At 38.7% G+C, this 17,580-nt stretch overlaps 1 protein-coding gene across 1 annotated transcript in view; it reads right to left on the bottom strand.

The window, feature by feature from the left end:
* Positions 1–2,681: 2,681 nt before the first annotated feature.
* The window catches only part of ADAMTS5 (ADAM metallopeptidase with thrombospondin type 1 motif 5), a 48,648-nt gene continuing 33,749 nt past the window's right edge, over positions 2,682–17,580 (bottom strand). Inside the window, exons 5-8 of the mRNA XM_010956847.3 lie at positions 17,301–17,484; positions 16,758–16,933; positions 14,219–14,394; positions 2,682–9,372 (exon numbers count right to left, since the gene is read on the bottom strand). Of these exons, the coding sequence (XP_010955149.2) occupies positions 8,805–9,372; positions 14,219–14,394; positions 16,758–16,933; positions 17,301–17,484 (1,104 nt within the window). The 3' untranslated portion in view covers positions 2,682–8,804. The remainder of the gene's footprint in view (positions 9,373–14,218; positions 14,395–16,757; positions 16,934–17,300; positions 17,485–17,580) is intronic.

The following is a 17,580-nucleotide window of genomic DNA, read 5'->3' as shown; positions in this document are numbered from 1 at the left end:
TATTAAAATTTCAATTGTTGATAAATTGAGGAAAAATGAAGGAAGAATGGTTCTATCTGATCTAGAGTGGTCAGGGATGGTTTCTCTGAGAGATAGCATTTAAGCAGAGACTTGAAGGGAGAGAAGCAGCAAGTGCTTATGTGGGGGAGAATGTTCTAGGTAAAGAGTTCTGGACAGGGTTCGTGCTTGTTACCATGAGAATCAGCAGGGAGGTCAAGTAGCTGGACCAGGGTGAGAGAAAGAGGAAAGGAAGTCAGAGGGAGGCAGGAATCAGATCCTTGGGGCTTTGAAGGCCATGGAAAGGACACTATTTTTCACTTTGACTAAGATAGGATGGTGTTGGAGAATTTTCAGCCAAGGACGTAAATGATCTGGGCTTTCCATGATCGGCCTGGCTGCTGAAGGAAGGAGGAAGCACCATTAGAAGGCATTTGCTACTTTTTAAGGTGGACAATGTTGGTGGTTTGGACTAAGTTGGCAGCAGCAGAGGAGCTGAGAAGTGGCTATTCTTAGCATCTTCTCAAAGTAAAGATGTCCATTGCTTATTCCTATACACTGATGTTCTGTCTGACATACCCACAGTGGTCACACTCCAGGCACTTCTTTCGGGTTCCATCTGCGTAGGCTCTGGTGTCTTTGTATCTTCTGCCTGATCCTATCCAGATCTAAACGAGCTCCCACATTCAAACTGCCTAAAACAACACAGCTAAGATCCTGGGAGCAAGAAAAAACATCACTGAATAGGCAAAGAGATAGTATAAAGACTCAACAGTAAAAAAAAAAAAAAATCTGGATAAATTCTTTACAACGTCTAGTAGGCGCCAGACTTATCTGGAAGATGAATGTGTTAGTGGTTCATCTACTTTTGTAGATGAACAATTCTTTTTACCTAAAACTAGTTCAGCCATTGTTTTTGGAATGAGTACTTCTAAGTGATTAAGAAATCTTCCTGCTTTCCAAGATTTACATGCTTTTAATAGTAAATAATAACAACAAAATGTCTGTAACTCCAATTCAAGGCAAACTCCAATGAGAGCTAAAATAGGGTGGCAGAGTGCTATGGACATGCAGAGGTAAGAAGAGAGGTCAATATTATGGCAAAGTTAATGAATTCATGTTAGAGTGAGGTCCTGGGACTGTTTCTTAACGTTCTCCATCTGTGGGACCTGCCCCAGTTGGTGAATCATTCTGGGATTCAATTCTCTTTACCTCTGAGGTGAACATGGAAGAAATTGAGAAAAACAGAGCTGTTCTCCCTTGCTTGTGTCTACATTAAGACATGTAATCTTACATTCTGGGGGAAAAATGAGTTTACCTGAACAGATAAAACAATAATACACTAAGAAAGACCCCCACAGAATCTAGGAACTAAAGATGGTTGAACTTTTCAAATGTCTATCGTTTAATTTCTAACCATCTTTATTCACTCTACTCCTAATCTAAAAACTACCCCCAGGACAATTTTTACACCTTCGACCTTGCCTGAATCAGCTCATTGTTACCTGTGAAGGAAATTTTAAGGTTAAATACTGAAGAGTATTTTTCTTTTTTAACCTTTCCCAGCCATTTACTAGTTTTCTAAATCAAGTTCTCTCTCCTTAAACAATAGTTCTTTGTACACTCTGAGCTCTTGTCTCTACTCTCACGGCTTGTCCAATTCTCCAGTTTCCATGCAATTTTAATTGGAATTTTAAGATCACTCTTGCTTTAACTCACCCACATATTAGGGCATCTAATCACTCCCCCTCATTTCCCCAGTCTCACACCCTCCTCCATCCACTCTGCAGTCCCTCCCTCAGACTCACAGTCCATATAGATTTAAGATTCCTGGGGCTACAAGAAGCCAATAATTGATAATAAATATCTAAAGTGCTTATAACAGTGCCTGGAACTTGGTGACAGCTAGATGACCATTAGTTATTATGATGTGATTGTCATCTGCAATTTTGGGGTCTGATGACCAATGTCATGAGGGTTGTTGGAGAAAAACACTTGGGAGAATGTAAAGGTGTTTATCCCAAGGCCTGACCCAAAGAGATGTTCAACATATTTTAGCCAAATTATGATGTATCATGCTTTCAAACATTTAAGTGTTTTCAATTATTTCTTTAAAAAGTTTACAGCCTACCAAGAAGAAAATTTAAGGCACAGTTCTGAAATATTATTTGATAGGAGAAAGAAATTCAATGTTTGCCATGTACACAAAACAGTAATGATTTCAGGTTTAGAAGGAATGAATGTCCTTTGGAATCCTGATACTCTAAATTTGTTAGCAAATACATAGGCTTTTGCTGGTGTCAATTCTTTTTGAATTTCTGCGCGTGCATTATTATCTTGGCTCTTTAATTTTATATCTAGGATGTGTTTAATCTTTTACAAAGTAAGGATGAAGCAGGTAGATTACGTTGCTTGCTGCTTCTAATTTAACATCAGAAGTTCAATGCTAGACAGATTCAGGGAATGATGGTCTGGTAAGAAGAACTTGAAGCAATAGTTCCATAATAATTTAAGGAAAGTATTAATTGTTTGTGCCAAAGTGGATGAGAGATGATAGAAATTATAGTGAGCCTAGGGTTTCGTTAAGACTTGGCTTGGTCCTACTGCTGTTATGAGAAAATTAAAAATAAATGGACAACAGTTTCCAACTCTAAAACATATTCTATGCAGTACATACGTTAACCTAGTTTACAATTTACGTTTATTATGCCCACTGAAATCACAAAGCCAATGCTTAATTTTACAGTTTAAAGTCATACATAGGGAAATGCTTTACAAAACAGGATACTGTTCCTTAATGAAAAATATTACGGTATAGGTCCCAACCGATTCAGTACAAGTGGTTTACCTGGATGCCGGAGGGCAGTGTTGTGGAGGGCGAGCTACAAGACACAAGAATGCTTTCAACAGTCGATTCGGGTTTGAAATTTGCCAAAGCTGAAGACACATTTTAAACAAGACCCATCTTAATTTTCCAAGATATATTTTTGGTTTTTCAGCTGCATTATATTGACTGAAAAAAGCCATCATTCCTGGAAAATTGAGGGTAAAAAGCAGCTTATATTGCTTGTGTCTGGCATGTAAATTCTCAGTATTTTTCTCTATTTTGAAAGCATCTTTCAAGATTTAAAAATCTCAGTTCTACCTATTTAGGTTTATTACCTGACTTGACTCCCAGACTCTAATATAGAAATCAAATATTCATGCCACGGCCTAGAGTAAGTGGAACACATTTCCGCAATCTGTTTAGTTATCTGCTCTATTTACAAAGCATGTGCGTGATTTCCTCTAATTAATGCGTTATACTAAAATGTAAGCAGTATTTGTCAAGTCCTACATTTATGTCATGCTGGAGTGTGTAATGCAAGAATACCACCCAGAGACAATATAAATTTCTTAATCTAAAGTCTAGTTTCACAAAGTCACACACAGTATGATACTCTACTGTAAATATACTCTGTATGGGTTGAAAGGCTTCTAATATGCTGCGAATTATTACAGAAAAGATGGAGATATAGTGGCCAAGTGTTTACCAGGAACATAAAATATTGCAAAGCTTAAACAAAATCAGGCTAAATATACACAGGCGTTTGCGTATAAGAAACAAACAAGTTTGTTTGAAAGGGATGCTGATGGCTTAGTAAGCAATGGAACATGACTAATGGCTTAGTAAGTGATGGAACGTGACTCATTTAAAGTCTGCTGCTTCAACCTGATGCTCTTCAAGTTTGATGTCACCTTAAACATCCTCAGCGTACATGTAGCTTATGTCACTAAACACTGCTGATCCGAATGACCGCTAGATTCAATTTCCCAAACTTTGAGTTTCAAGGTGTGCCCAAACTTGACAAAACACTTGGCATTCTTTCTTGCAAATTGAAAACTCATGTATAATAAAACAGTAAGTCCAAAATATCACATTTGACAGTTGGTCACTGAGGATGTTAGCACCTTGATAAATTTACAATTGTAAATTGTAACGTGCCAAAGGAAAAAAAAATGTTCGGTTTTATTCACAAATCACAGTTTTCCTCACAGTGCTAGACTTGGGTCACTCTGATGTGGCAGTGCCTTATAGGGTGACGGGCCATTGTTACTTGTTTTTTCATCTAACCTATGTCTGTGCACATGGATCAGGCGGTGGAGCTATGAGATAAGGACCACAGACGGCAAACTTATTGTTAGTGCTAGGAAATTGAGGGTGCAATTTGTCAACTGAGTTAACAAATGTGTACATTTCAGCTCTATTCCATTTTAAAACCAACATTTTCTAACAACATGTTCCTTTATTTTTTCTACAAAACCTACATTGAGAATTATGATATCGTGGCGCCAGGGAGATATGTGACAGATCGAATGGTTTTCTGATCTGAATGCTACATACATTCCCATTTTCTAGCTCACTAATGCATGGGTTGGTGTTTCAATATGTTCTCATACATTAATTGACTAGAATACACAATTATGCAGTTTAGAGTGATGTGTTTCATGTGATATAACTTAAGAAGTCATTTCTGTAGTTGATGTCAACAAGGAACTATAAAACACTGTATTTTTTCAGTGGGCTAGTGAGCTAAGTTGATCTACCTATTCGACCATCTAGAACTACATGTTGTTGGCAAGTGAAAAAAAAAAATAGAGAAAACATACAAGTTCCTATTCTGGGTGTCTAAGTGACAGATCACCTTGACTGTGCATTTGGTTCTTTGGATGACCATTTCTGTCCTCAAGGTCATTCATTTATTTTGTGGCTCCAAAATGTTAAAAAAAAATTAGGTATTTTTATGGCCTCAGTTTAACTATAAATAGATTAGTAATAGTGATCAGTCATGCCAATGAGACTTCACTCAGCCACAAACAATTAGCAAAATTCAGTCATGACTGAATTCAATCTAATTTCACAAAAAGTGAACTCCAAGCCATAGCACAAGTCCTGAACTTCTTTGAATCTGGCTGCTGTCCCCATGTAAACCACTACAATGACCTTGTTACTAAGGAAGGAGTCAATGGGAGAAACTTCAGAGCCAGAGGTTGATCCGATCAGTTGTGTATCCAAAGATGCTTTGCCCTATTGCTGTGATCAGACCGTGCAATCACAGTCAGGGGCAAGCTGGTGTGATCATAGGGGTCCCTGCTTTTCCCAAGTCCTATTATCTCTCCATGAGAGTAATTTGTAGTAGTAAAAAGTCACACTATATCAGTGGACATCCCATACTTGCAGAAACTGTTATGACTACAGATATTTGAATAATTCAATCCAGTTTGTTTACTCTCATCTGTAGAACCTTAAAGATACTAGAGACTAAATGATAGTCATTGTAAGGAGTGTTTCTAAAGCAGCAAAAGACAATATTTAATTTTACATTGTTGCTGTCACTCGGAGGTCATGATGTATCAACAGCTCCTTGTCCAAGTTTATCAGTGAAGTGCATGGACCTGGTTCTGAGCTGAGTCTTAGCTTCTGTGGGACACTTCTAGACCTCAGTTGGTTGAGTACGTGTTTTTCTTATCTGTGACTTGGAAAAGTTAGCATTCAATGGAACCCAAAGACCTATTAATGTAACTTACAAGTAATGAACACTACTAGTCATGAAAGATTAAGTTTAAAACTTCCTTAGAAAGGACAAGGATAGTATCATAAGAACACATGAGAAATATACACACATACACCTGTTTCACACAGAAAGCTTTCTGTAAAAAAAATACAAAAGCAACCAGTGCTGTATATCATGTAAACTCACAAAGTGTACTTTATACACAAACATGAAGCATAAATTAAAAAGTAGGACAATAGCAAAACATTTTAAATATAGAAGAATTTGCACATATTTTTGTTAAATAAGAATAAATAATTTTATCACACAAATTCACATACCAGTTGCAAAGACAATAAATTACTTCTTTTTTCAGTGCTGCAACTTTTTTGTTTGTGATTAATCCCTTCATTCTTAATGCACTAAAACTGTTTCCACAGGAAGGCAGAGGAAGCTGAATTTTCTGAATAAATTAAAACAATGTCCTTAAACTTCTAAACAACAAGGTGGGGCTTCATTTGACCTTTTCTGTTCTAGAAGAAATAAATGCTATTTTCTTCTAGGCTCTCTTTGTGTTTAATGAAACTCAACCTGAAGTGTTTAGTTTTGTGAGTGAGATTAGATTCTTACTAACCTGAGCATTTTCAGACAAACTTTTTTTTTGAGGAAATAGCCCCTCACATCCTGAATCCTAGGCTCGTGGTTTAAGATGTAACTATGGAAAGGTAAAAAGTATAATCCAGAGTGAAACTGGGCTAAATTATTTTACATTATATAGGATTTTCCCTTTGCTTATCTTTCTCTATGTTCTGCCAAACACTCCATTTCTCTGAACTTCAGTTTCCAGTCTATGTATTTTCTCAGGAGTTTAGACATACATTTCGTTAGTCAATCTATTGATACCCATACAAAAAAAGAAACCTAAAGAAAATTCCTTAAAAGCATGGAATAGTGGTTTCTTGTCCTAAGGTCTCCGGGACTGTTCCCATGAGAAGTGTAAAACTTCATTATTTGGGGAAAAAGTGAATCATTGATAACTCATATTAAAAAATCTATAAATACAGTCTGGAGAAGCAGAGTAGGAGACAATCATGTTTGCTTTTCAATGATTATTTAATGTTGCTGTCACTATACTGCAAAAGATAAACATAAATTTTGTCATAGTGGAATTACTTGATTCAAGTTATTTTGAATACTGGAAACAGTAAGGTTGGCTTTTCCATTAATTTTCTCTGCATAGTCAAATGGTCAGTGTGATTTTTATTTTTATCTTTTCTGACTGATATGAACAGCTTTGCTCCCAGTACCTGGTATCTGGTGACCTCTGTCAAATGGAGGGGACCAGTCTTGTATAGGCCTCCTTTCTGTAGCTGATCATTTATTAAGAAAAATGACCACATCTAAAGCAAAGTCAGCCTATGAAAATCCAAAGGATGATTAACAGTTTTGTAAAACAATTCTTTGTTTTACCAAACGATTTCTTAAGAAAATACTTAGTGAGACATCCATTTCCTTGGCCTACTGAAATGAATGTGCTTCAGCAGGATCAATTACATAATCCTTTTATATTAAAAATATCATATAATAAAAATAAACTCTCATGAGCTTAGGGGAACTCAAATAATAGTTCCCTAATATCCTTACATGCAAGTCTTTAACAATAGGCACATTTGGTATGATAATTATAAACTTTTATAAAAACAAATAGCTTTGTGATATTTCACAAAGAAAAAGAAAAACCAATGAAATGAAATATGTTAGATTTTCTCAGCTGTGGGATAGAGGGATGAGGTCTCCTGTCTATGAGATTGTTATGCAGATGACTGTAAAAATTTTCCACGTCTAACTATTCCAACTTACAACCTACTAGACAGGCTATGGAAATAAAAGCAAACTGCAAAAATCATCACATTTCATCACTCAAACACTTCCTGGCACAACCAAATGCTTTCTAATTGGGAAAAATCTTAAGTACAGTATCAGTATACTTAGATTAAAAAAAAAATGCAAGAAATTATTGCCTATGGTGTGGAAACAGTCTTGTTAATATTAACCACTTTTTTTTTGCACTAGCCACATTAACAATAACCACGTCTAGATGTGGCTAGTTACCAAGTGATCTTTAATATTCCTATTATGCTAAGTCAACAAGAAGTATAAAACATAGTAGTTACTATAAGACCCTTGAACAAAACAAACAAGCGAAAACAAAAATGCATTTTAAAGGCTTGCTGGTAAGAGGTATACCAGTGTTGAAGGTGATAGAAAACTTTGCCGTGTGTTCTGTACGTGTACTACACATTGTGCAATATCAGATGGGAGCTACAGAAAGAGAATGCAGTGGTGAAGATATAACTTAAAAATATGGTGAAGGGTGTTTTTTCTCTTCGTTTTAAATCCCAACAGAAGGAAACTATTTTTTAGACTCTTGAATACAGACAACATACACACACGCACACACTACTTCTACCTCCTCATTATGCATTAATTTGGCTGGCTGCCTGAAAAAATACAGGCAGTCAAAGATATAAATAAATGGACCCCTGTATATATTTCAGTGACTAAATACACGGAGATCCTTTTTCTTTTCAGAATTTCTCAGAAGATGCTTGCTGTCAAAATGGTTTTTGACGAAAATTGTATCTCCTGTAGTCTGAAAGTATAGTAAATCTCTTTAAAACAGCAGCAAGTTCTTAATTTCCAGTAAAACATCCACAGCTCTTTCTGGAAACTGGAGGGAGTTGAAATAGCTGCAGACCTACTTTGGTCAAACACTTTTTTATAGAAAAATATATATATATATATATATATATATATATATATATATATATATATTTAATAGAACCAAGTGATATAAAGTGACATACCAAGAAAGAATGTATTTACAAACAGTAAAAATAAGCTACTGTGTAATATGCATCAAAATGACTATGATGCCTTTGAAGACATTCCATAAGAGGTAGGTGACAAGGGGGAGACTGCTCTGCCAGCTTCCAATGTCCCCTGATTCTACATTCATCAGTGTTTTTGCATTCTTGTAGGTCCAGGGCATGTTCAGTACTCCCAAGGTTTTCTCTATTCCAAGGTCACCACTGTCCTGTGAAGCAGTGCACATCTTCATTTGGTCGCTGAGAGCAGATTCTGCCCATGACTGGACTCCTGTTGCTAATGACACTGAAGTGTGACTCTGTGCTTTAGGTTGACCTCTGTTCACCAGGACCGTATCAGTGAAGAATCAACCCAGTTATCTCTGTATCAGCTCATAACCACAGGCTAACATTTCTTGAGCAAACACTGCTTAAATGCAGAAGGCCTCTGAGAGAGAAGGCATCCCTTGGCTAACTTCCGGTTTCCATCCTGGCACTGCACCGTCCTGGTGTGCCAGCCTGTGTCACAGGTTCTAGAGCAGGCGAGCCAAGGGCCCGTCACCCACTGCAGCTGCGGAGTGTGCGATCCTACCTGATTGCTGCTGTGGCTGGTGACAGAGTTTACTTTTTGAGTGGACTTCTTGGGAACAAAAAAACTGTAACGGACATCTAATGCTTTAGTTGGGTCTGTTGCAAGGATCTGCACAATGAGTATTTCCCTCGTGGCTGCATAGCCCATCCCATGCAGGAAGTCATCCCTGTGGCTCCAACCACTGTAGTTCATGACAGTTCCGTTGATGTCTATGATGGTTTCTGAAGTGGAGATCATGTACTTTCCATTGATAAGATACTCACCGTTTTTCCTCTTCAGGGCTAAGTAGGCAGTGAATCTAGTCTGGTCTTTGGCTTTGAACTGTCGGACTTTTATGTGAGTTGCCCCTTCGGGGATCCTCACAACGTCAGTGTAACCCTTACTGGAAGCAGAAATGTCCGCAGGGGAGGAGAAACAGAGAGAAATGGGAAGAAGGAAAAATAAGTAAACAATAAATAGATCAACAGAAATTCTCTAAAAGTCTCACCTTATCTTAATACAAAGTTTTAATGTATGAAAGAGATTAGTTTAAAACTGGCTTCCAAAATTAATTTTCTTATAACAAAATAGAATTGCAGTTGGACTATCATATTGTATACCTTTGCATTAGAATGTTCAAAGTTAGGACAATGTTAGCAACCTGCCTTTGTTTTAAAAATTTATACCACCTTTATTTAAAGATTTACAGAAAAATCACACATCTTTATCAAGCCCTTTCATCTTTACAAAGCTACCTAAGATTCCTTCTGGCACAAAATGGGACACACATAAACACAAACCAATAAAAATCTACCCTCAGTTAATCTCATAGAAATTGGTGACATTTCTCAAACTTGTTTGCACATTGAGATCACATGAGTATCTTTAAAAAATTCCAAAGCCTACAAATTTAGATCCTCAGACACACGGGCAGTCAAATCCCATTTTTCAGGACGGGTCATGGGCAGCAATGCTCTCAGAGTTCCTCACGTTGTTCCACACGGGCAGACTAGCTGGGAAACCATGGATTTAATTATTTGTTGGACTAGAGACAGGGTAGAGGCTCTGATTCCATTTTGACTTGAACTCTGGATTTCCTGGGGCAGAAAATGGAACATAACATTCTGTAACTGGGTAGCCATAGCTTACTAGTATCATCAGAAGAAAAAAATACAGAATCTTTAATGCCTTAGCAAGTTTCCCCAAATGCTTAGGGCCCATAAAGTGTTATGACAGATTGAGTGAGGCTTTATGGTGAGCGATGAATGAGATAGCTCTCTAGTGATCCATCATCTGCTCAGGAAAATGGGCAAAGGCTTCAATATCTCTGATAGCAATAAACTTGCAGAAAACACCAGGGCGGAAGCATTGATTCAGCACCAAGGGACTGAGAAGGAGTCATCTTTTGCCAAAATCTTTGCCTGTATAAGTAATTTCATAGTAAGGTAACTGTGTATTTTGTTTTCCTTTTATTTATTTATCTTATTTATTTATTTATCTTATTTATTTATTTATTTATTTATTTATTATTACTTTAAAACTTTTTTTTAGGGGGGGTAATTAGGTTTATTTATTTATTTATTTTAGTGGAGGCACTGGGGATTGAACCTAGGGCCTCACGTATGCTAGGCACTCACTCCACCGTTGAGTTACACCCTCCTTTTTCCTAGTTATTTAAATAGAAAGAAATACTTTGCTTGTGCAGTTTGACGGATGTGTGTGAAATTTAATTATATACTTTCAAATTCTTACTTGGGGTTAGAGACTATGGGGTAACTGATTCACAGACTGAACATCCAAGTCTGTTTCCCCCGCTCGAGCATTTCCTCGGAATTGGAGAGGAGACTGGTCCCCAGGGAAGGGCCTTTTCTATTGGACATCTGACCTACAGTGACTGCCAGACAGGTGTCAGAGCTTCCTACTGTGTTGAAGCGAAAAGGTGCAATGCTGACGATGTTGAATTTGAGTCACTTTTATTTTTGTAATACACGTTGGATTCGATTCTGTCACAGGATTGTGTTTTTTTTTTTTTTAATATCTAATATTGAGATGAGATGCTTCTACAATGGTTTCAAACAAAGCTGGGAGAAAACATTCCATCTTACGTACGCAAGTGGAGATACAGTAAAGCGCGTGCGCAGGGTCCCTGGAGAGCTAAGGAGCAGCAGGGCCGGGCCTCTTGCCTCCCACTGTGTGCTCCTTTTCCCACACCACCAGGCACGAAACCCTATCCTCTGCCAGCTGTATTTTGTCACAGTTAAATGGAAATAAGTTCTGGTGATGTTCAGAGTTTAAATGATACCAGAGTATAAAGAAAATAAAGAATGAAGGGTAAGGGACTCAGACAGGAGAGCATTTTTCTTGTCTTAAATCCTTGTCTTAGAGACTGTCTCATACTTACGAGAATCAGTGGGAACTGTCAGCTCTGCGGCAGGTCTGCAAACTGAGCTTCCCAGGCACTGGGAAGTCTGAGGGCTAGAGCCCAGATTTCTTGGTGCTTTAGTGAAATAGGATTCCCTTTGTGCTCATTCATTTTCTTTGCATCCTGCCTGGTAGCATTTAAACTCTGGACATTAACCAGCTTCCTTGGCTACCATGAATGAATGCGGTTGTTCTCCTACAACTGAGATCTGATGTGCGGCTGGCTGGCAGGGCAAGGGACTCTTCTCTTGTTCAGGGCTCTCCCTACCGTACAAAGAACAGTACCTGCCACGAAGGAATACGTTCATTCATACATACTAAGCAGGCCACCATGGAAGTGACATCCTAGCGGGGGGAAGTGAGACCCACAAATTATCTACTGGTAAGAGCTGTGAAGAAGCAGAGCAGAGTAAGAGAGGAATGAAGAGGATCGGGGAGAGATCCTCCGATTCATTTAGGGAAACCACTGCCTGGTAGGGGGTGACATGTAACAGACAGCGGAAGGAATTCTAGAAGCATTGGTTGTTAACTGTAAAAAAGGTTTGCTTCAGGCAGAGAAAACAGTCCACATGCTCTTGCTTGCTCTGTTGGAGGAATGTTAGGAAGCTGGGAAGCCCAGTATCTGAGAACAGGGCAAGAGAAGGCGACAGTGTAGAAGGGACCCAGAGCAGGGCAGGGGCCAATTTTTTAGCCTCTCATAGGTTACAGAACAGTCTTGGAAACTGACTCGAAATGAGATGATAGCCGTTGGAGGACACAGAGCCAAGGAATGATGTAGGTAATGAGGTGATGGCTCTCTCTGCTTTGTGAAGAGGTAAGAAGCTGGGAGACCCCTGGGAAGATGGCTGGATTGGTCCAGGCAAGAAACAATGACTACTGGATTGGGGTGGCAGTGCTCGTGGTGGTGAGGGGCACCCAGATTCTGGAGCTATGTTGGAGGAAGGACTGACGGGACTTGCTGATGGATCGAGGGGGTGTGTGAGAGAAAATAAAGTGTGAAAGATGACTGCAAAGTTTTGGGCCTACGCAGAAGAAGGACTGAGTTGCCATTTACTGACGTGAAGAATATTAAGGGAGCAGTGAATTAAAATTGGATCATATTTGCAAAGAAGTTTGAACTTAAGGAAATATTTTAATATGCATTATTTCATTTGACCTACACAGCAAAATTAATTTGAAAGGTAAGTATTCGTATTTCCATTCTACTCTCAAGAATTCTTAAGAGTAAAGAAGTTGAGTGACTCTGCAAAGACCACACGGCTAGTGAATTACTGAGCCAGAGCTTGACTGCAAACATTCCAGCTCCAAGGTCAATGTTCTCTTTTATCCATCACACATTAATCTGGGTTACTCACACAGGTTATTTGCACCACATAATACAATCTTGCTCAAATCAATCTGCAAGCATCTACGCTGTGTACCCCTTGCTACTCTCTTGAATCTCCTCATCTTTTCCTGTGACATCAAATGTGCAGATATTTGTTGTAAACTCAGAAAACCTAAAATGCTAAATTAAGCATTATAAAAAGAGGTTTAGAAGTTTATGTAGGAAGACTGCATATTATATAGTAAATAAGCTATCACTTATTTTAAAAATTATGGTATTTCTCATTTGGTTCTTTTCTTTCTTTCCCTTCCTTTTTTTTTTTTTCCCTGTCTTTTTTTACAAATGGCCTGTGCATCGTATTCCTATGACCTAAGCTACAGCCTCTACTCCCGCACTCATCAGCCATGTAAAACTGGGAGATTCTTAAACTTTCAGAGTCCGAGTTCCCTCATTTGTAAAACAAAAGTTTAGATCAATCATTTCTAAGGTGCCATGCATCTCTGAAGTACATTCAAATGCAGTGTATAATTGGACTTGTAGGATTTTTGACCTAGATGGCCCAACACAATTTGATGAATAATTATTCCATCACCAGCAAATAGGCTTTAGCAATGCATATTTTAATTCAGAATAAATTCTCCAGCCGTACCTTTTTTTTATCATACGGAAGATGATTTCTAGTTTTTTTTTACATTAACATGGCATGCAATTGTTTTACTAAGTCCTTATTGTTGACTCAGTTTGCATACTCCCCTCCACAAAGACAACACAGCACATACAGCAGGAGTGCGGGTGCACCCGACCAAAACCACTCAGCACAGGAGTGGTCTGGTGAAGAGGAAAAACGGTGCTGCATTTCAACAGACTCTTCAGCCAACCCAGCCACCCTAGCTGATAGCAGAATATTTTATGCCAGCAATTGGTACTTTATAAACTCACATAGTTAAAGCAAGTGTGTAATCAAAGACCAGGAGGGGAAGCAGGAAGCAGACATGACTCTTTATCGATATGAATCAGGATAATTCACTATAAAACGGGATTGCCACTACACCACTGCAGATAATGTACATTTTGCCATGAGAAATGTTCTCTCCAGAAAAAGACAACCAAAGAAGAATTTATTTGTAAAAGAAAGTAGTTAAGATGGAACCAAGCCATCCTTTCCTAAATCATGTTTCAGGAATAATAGATCTGCAAGATATTGCCAAAGTGGAACGTCTCAGACATTTTTGTTTCCTTTTCCACACTTTGTAAAACATTGAGCCCATGGCCGTTGAAGTTAACCTGCTTTCAGAGGTGCCATTAGTGTCCAGTCGGCATCCAGAGCTTTTTTTTTTATCTCCTCTCCTTCCCTTCTCCAATTCATGTCTTCCTAGAGCTGAGCTAGACAGACCCCCTCCTACAGATAGCTTATGATGTAACGTGAGTCCTCCTTTATCAATTTTGCAAGCATCTAAAGCCTTGGTGAGGTCAGATAAGGACAATTGTTCTCTCTCATTACCTTTTCTTATTGAAGGTTCCAACAATCTTTGTACAGCTGGAGTTGTCTCCTCCACACACTCCACACTTGTCATACTGCAGCTTCGAGCCAATGATGCCGTCGCAGCCGGTCCGCACACACTTCCCCCGGACGCAGACGGAATTACTGTATGGCCTGCACTCGGTCCCATCAGTCACCTGAACAATGGGAAACACGTCAGCCGTGGGAAATACCTGTGCTTGTGAACGTGGTTTCTTTGATAAAACAGCAAGTTCTAATTTGGAAGTTTTAAATTTGATTGGAAGAGATAGTACACTGAAAACTAAACAAAAAACATACAAACAAAAAACCCCAAAACACCCCTAGTTAATAGGAGTATCGACTGACAAATCCTTGATGTATTGACAGAAAGAATTGAGATAGATCTGGGTTATGCCCTTTCTCTCTTGAGCTTAATTCCGAATGTGTTAGTGTTGAGTAGGCAGATAAGTGGGGGCACCGGGCAGACAGGTGGAGGACAGCGAGGATGGTCCGGATGATGGTGTTATGCCTGCCTCCAGCATAAAGGGGCTTTACTTCCTCTAAATGAGTGGCAGCAAGAAACCGCTTAGAATCCGACAAGGACCTAACCGGACGTGACCCAGTGCTCGTTGTAATATAATTAGCATTGCAGTTTAGGCCCCCTCTGTGGGTTTTTCTGTGTACATCACGCGTAAGGACATGTGCGGAGGGGACAAACATGACTAAGCACTCCAGGGGCAAGAGCTGTCAATCAGTCAAAAGACTATCTCTAAGCGAGGGTATAAGAGAAAGGGCAGGCAGGGACCGCTGCTTTTCCCCCTTGGATCAGCCCACCTCCTGTTCTTGGAAGAGTACTTTCCTTTTACTAATAAATCCTTTAAAATCTTTCACGACGTAACGCTCTGTCTCCCATCTGTATTCCCATCTTTCGGTTACGACAAGAACTAGGGTATTTCCCTTCCCCTTGTGGGGTAACATTAGGAGACCCAGGGTCCTGATCTCCATTTCCATGTGCATGATAAGCTCCCATGGTACAGTCTTGCCTTTTTACTGACAGAGTCCATCTTTCACTTCATGTATGGGACTGTCTGTCACTTATGTGGGGAACAGAATACGGGTGGGCTCAAGGACACAGATATCCTTGGTTGCATAATTGTTATTACAGTAATAAACTGAAAATCTACGTCTGACATTCACAACCTCACAATGGTTGGAAAGCATTTCCTATTGTGTCGAACTGTGAGATGCTGAGATAGAGGCAAATTCATGTAAAACAGAAATCTGGGGAAGTCAAAGAAAAGTAGTTACTGGGAGGGACTGAATATATTTGGATAAAAGAATTAGTATATATTTTAAAAGCTCATTATAAAACTATGTATATGGACTCTATGATTTGTGCATGTTGGTAAATGCAAATAACATATGTAGCCATACGTGCAAATAACATATGTAGCCATACGTGCAAATAACATATGTAGCCATACGTGCAAATAAGCACACGTATTTTGTATTTGTGTGTATATCAAACTCTTCATAAGTGTGTGAAGATACAAGTGTGTGTACCTGTGTGTAAACTGATGTAGAGTATACTGCAACAGACTAACAGCTCTCTAGATGATTATATTTCCGAGTAATATTTTTGCTTTTATTTCTCTATACAACTTTAAATAAAAATGAATTATTTTGCATTAAAATATGAAAACGAATATATGTATGTATATGCAAGACTGGGACATTGTGCTGTACACCAGAGATTGGCACACTGTAACTGATGGTACTTCAATAAAAATAAAATAAAATAATAAAATAAAAACTGGAAAAAAAACTATTTTGCAATAAAAAGATAAAATATTTTAAAAGTTGTGTAAGTTAGACATTCACTAATTTTTCAATAGTATGTCATAAATATCTGAAAGCTTAAGTTACAGAGGTGGTTTCAAATGTAGCACCTATTTACAAATTAGATAAACAATATTTTAAACTGCTGTGTAATGTTGATTGTGAGAATTACTTAAGTAATTTAGAAAATGCTCTTCTGTGGAAAATAAGGGATAACGTCACATGCACACGTTATAATGTGTAGAACTAGAGGGACACTGATTCATATGAAAGATGCAAGACATTTAAAATTCTAAGTCAGAGACGATGATCTTGAAATCTATCTTCATGAATCAACAAAGGAATTCTTAACTACATGGGAGAAAAACAGAAAGCTTCCTTGCCTCCTAGTCTCCTTGACAAACGCACCCGGGAAATATTATTGTGACGTTAAGGTCACTTCTTACCTTTCTTGACAGAGAGTCATACTCTTCAAATATAGTTGTTAAAACATTTACTCGTTATGTTTACAAAATGATTTTGATTCATTGTATATAGTTTGAAAATATAGAAACGACAGAGGTGAAAATAAAAACCTCCCCAAATCCTGCCCCCACCCCCCAAGATAATGACTGTTTACATCTGGTATGAGCACGGCCCATTCTCTTAAACAATCTCCACCAAGGACACCTGCTGTGTGTGGCAGTCTGTGTGCAGTTACCTTTGGAGAAAACACCACGTAGTAGCCGGTGCCCTTAGCTCTGCAGGTCAGTTTGCACACGTCTCCCGGCAGGACGCCTGCGTATTTGGGAACCCATTCCACAAATGTTTTGACTCCTTTGGCATCAGACTGATACCCATTTTTGGCCTCACACTGCTCATGGCGAAAAGATTTACCTAAAAAAGCAAACGTATCGCATTATTACGCGATCTGTTCTGAAACTTAGATATATTCTTATCCATCTAAATACTTTTAAGGAGAAAATGCTAACTTATTATTCTTTGTAGAGTCTCTTAACACACCAGCATTGGAAGATTTTTTATCGAAATCGAAAACAGTAATTATTTTCTTTCTACGCTCTGAATCCTCAGTTGTTTGCAGTAATAATATAAAAATCACTCATGTATTTGTTATTGGTTTGCACACTGGTAGAAATGTGCAGACAAGATGAATAGGCTATTTCTCCGGCCTCCCTATTTATGACTGGTAGAATACAAATTACACCTGACACATGGTGGTTACTGACACTCGGGAGCGGCGTACCATTAGCGGGGCAGGGTATGACGCTGCAGGAACGGTAGATAGCCCTCTTCCCTGTGCAGTAGCGGCCGTTGTTTCTGGGCGCAGGGTTATTGCAGTGGCGATAGGCAAACTGTACTCCTCCTCCGCACGAGCGGGAGCATTGACCCCAGGACCCCCAGGATCCCCAGTTGCCATGGCTTGAAGTCTAAAAGAGAAATAGAAGATATTTTAACTCAGAAGGGAGGAAAGCATTCAAAACATACATTTGGAGATCACTTGCATTCAATGACTCAGAGGAAAC

This window comes from Camelus bactrianus, chromosome 1 (assembly GCF_048773025.1).
Source record: "Camelus bactrianus isolate YW-2024 breed Bactrian camel chromosome 1, ASM4877302v1, whole genome shotgun sequence".
Taxonomy (NCBI): Eukaryota; Metazoa; Chordata; class Mammalia; order Artiodactyla; family Camelidae; genus Camelus; species Camelus bactrianus.
This window is presented reverse-complemented; position numbering and strand designations above follow the sequence as displayed.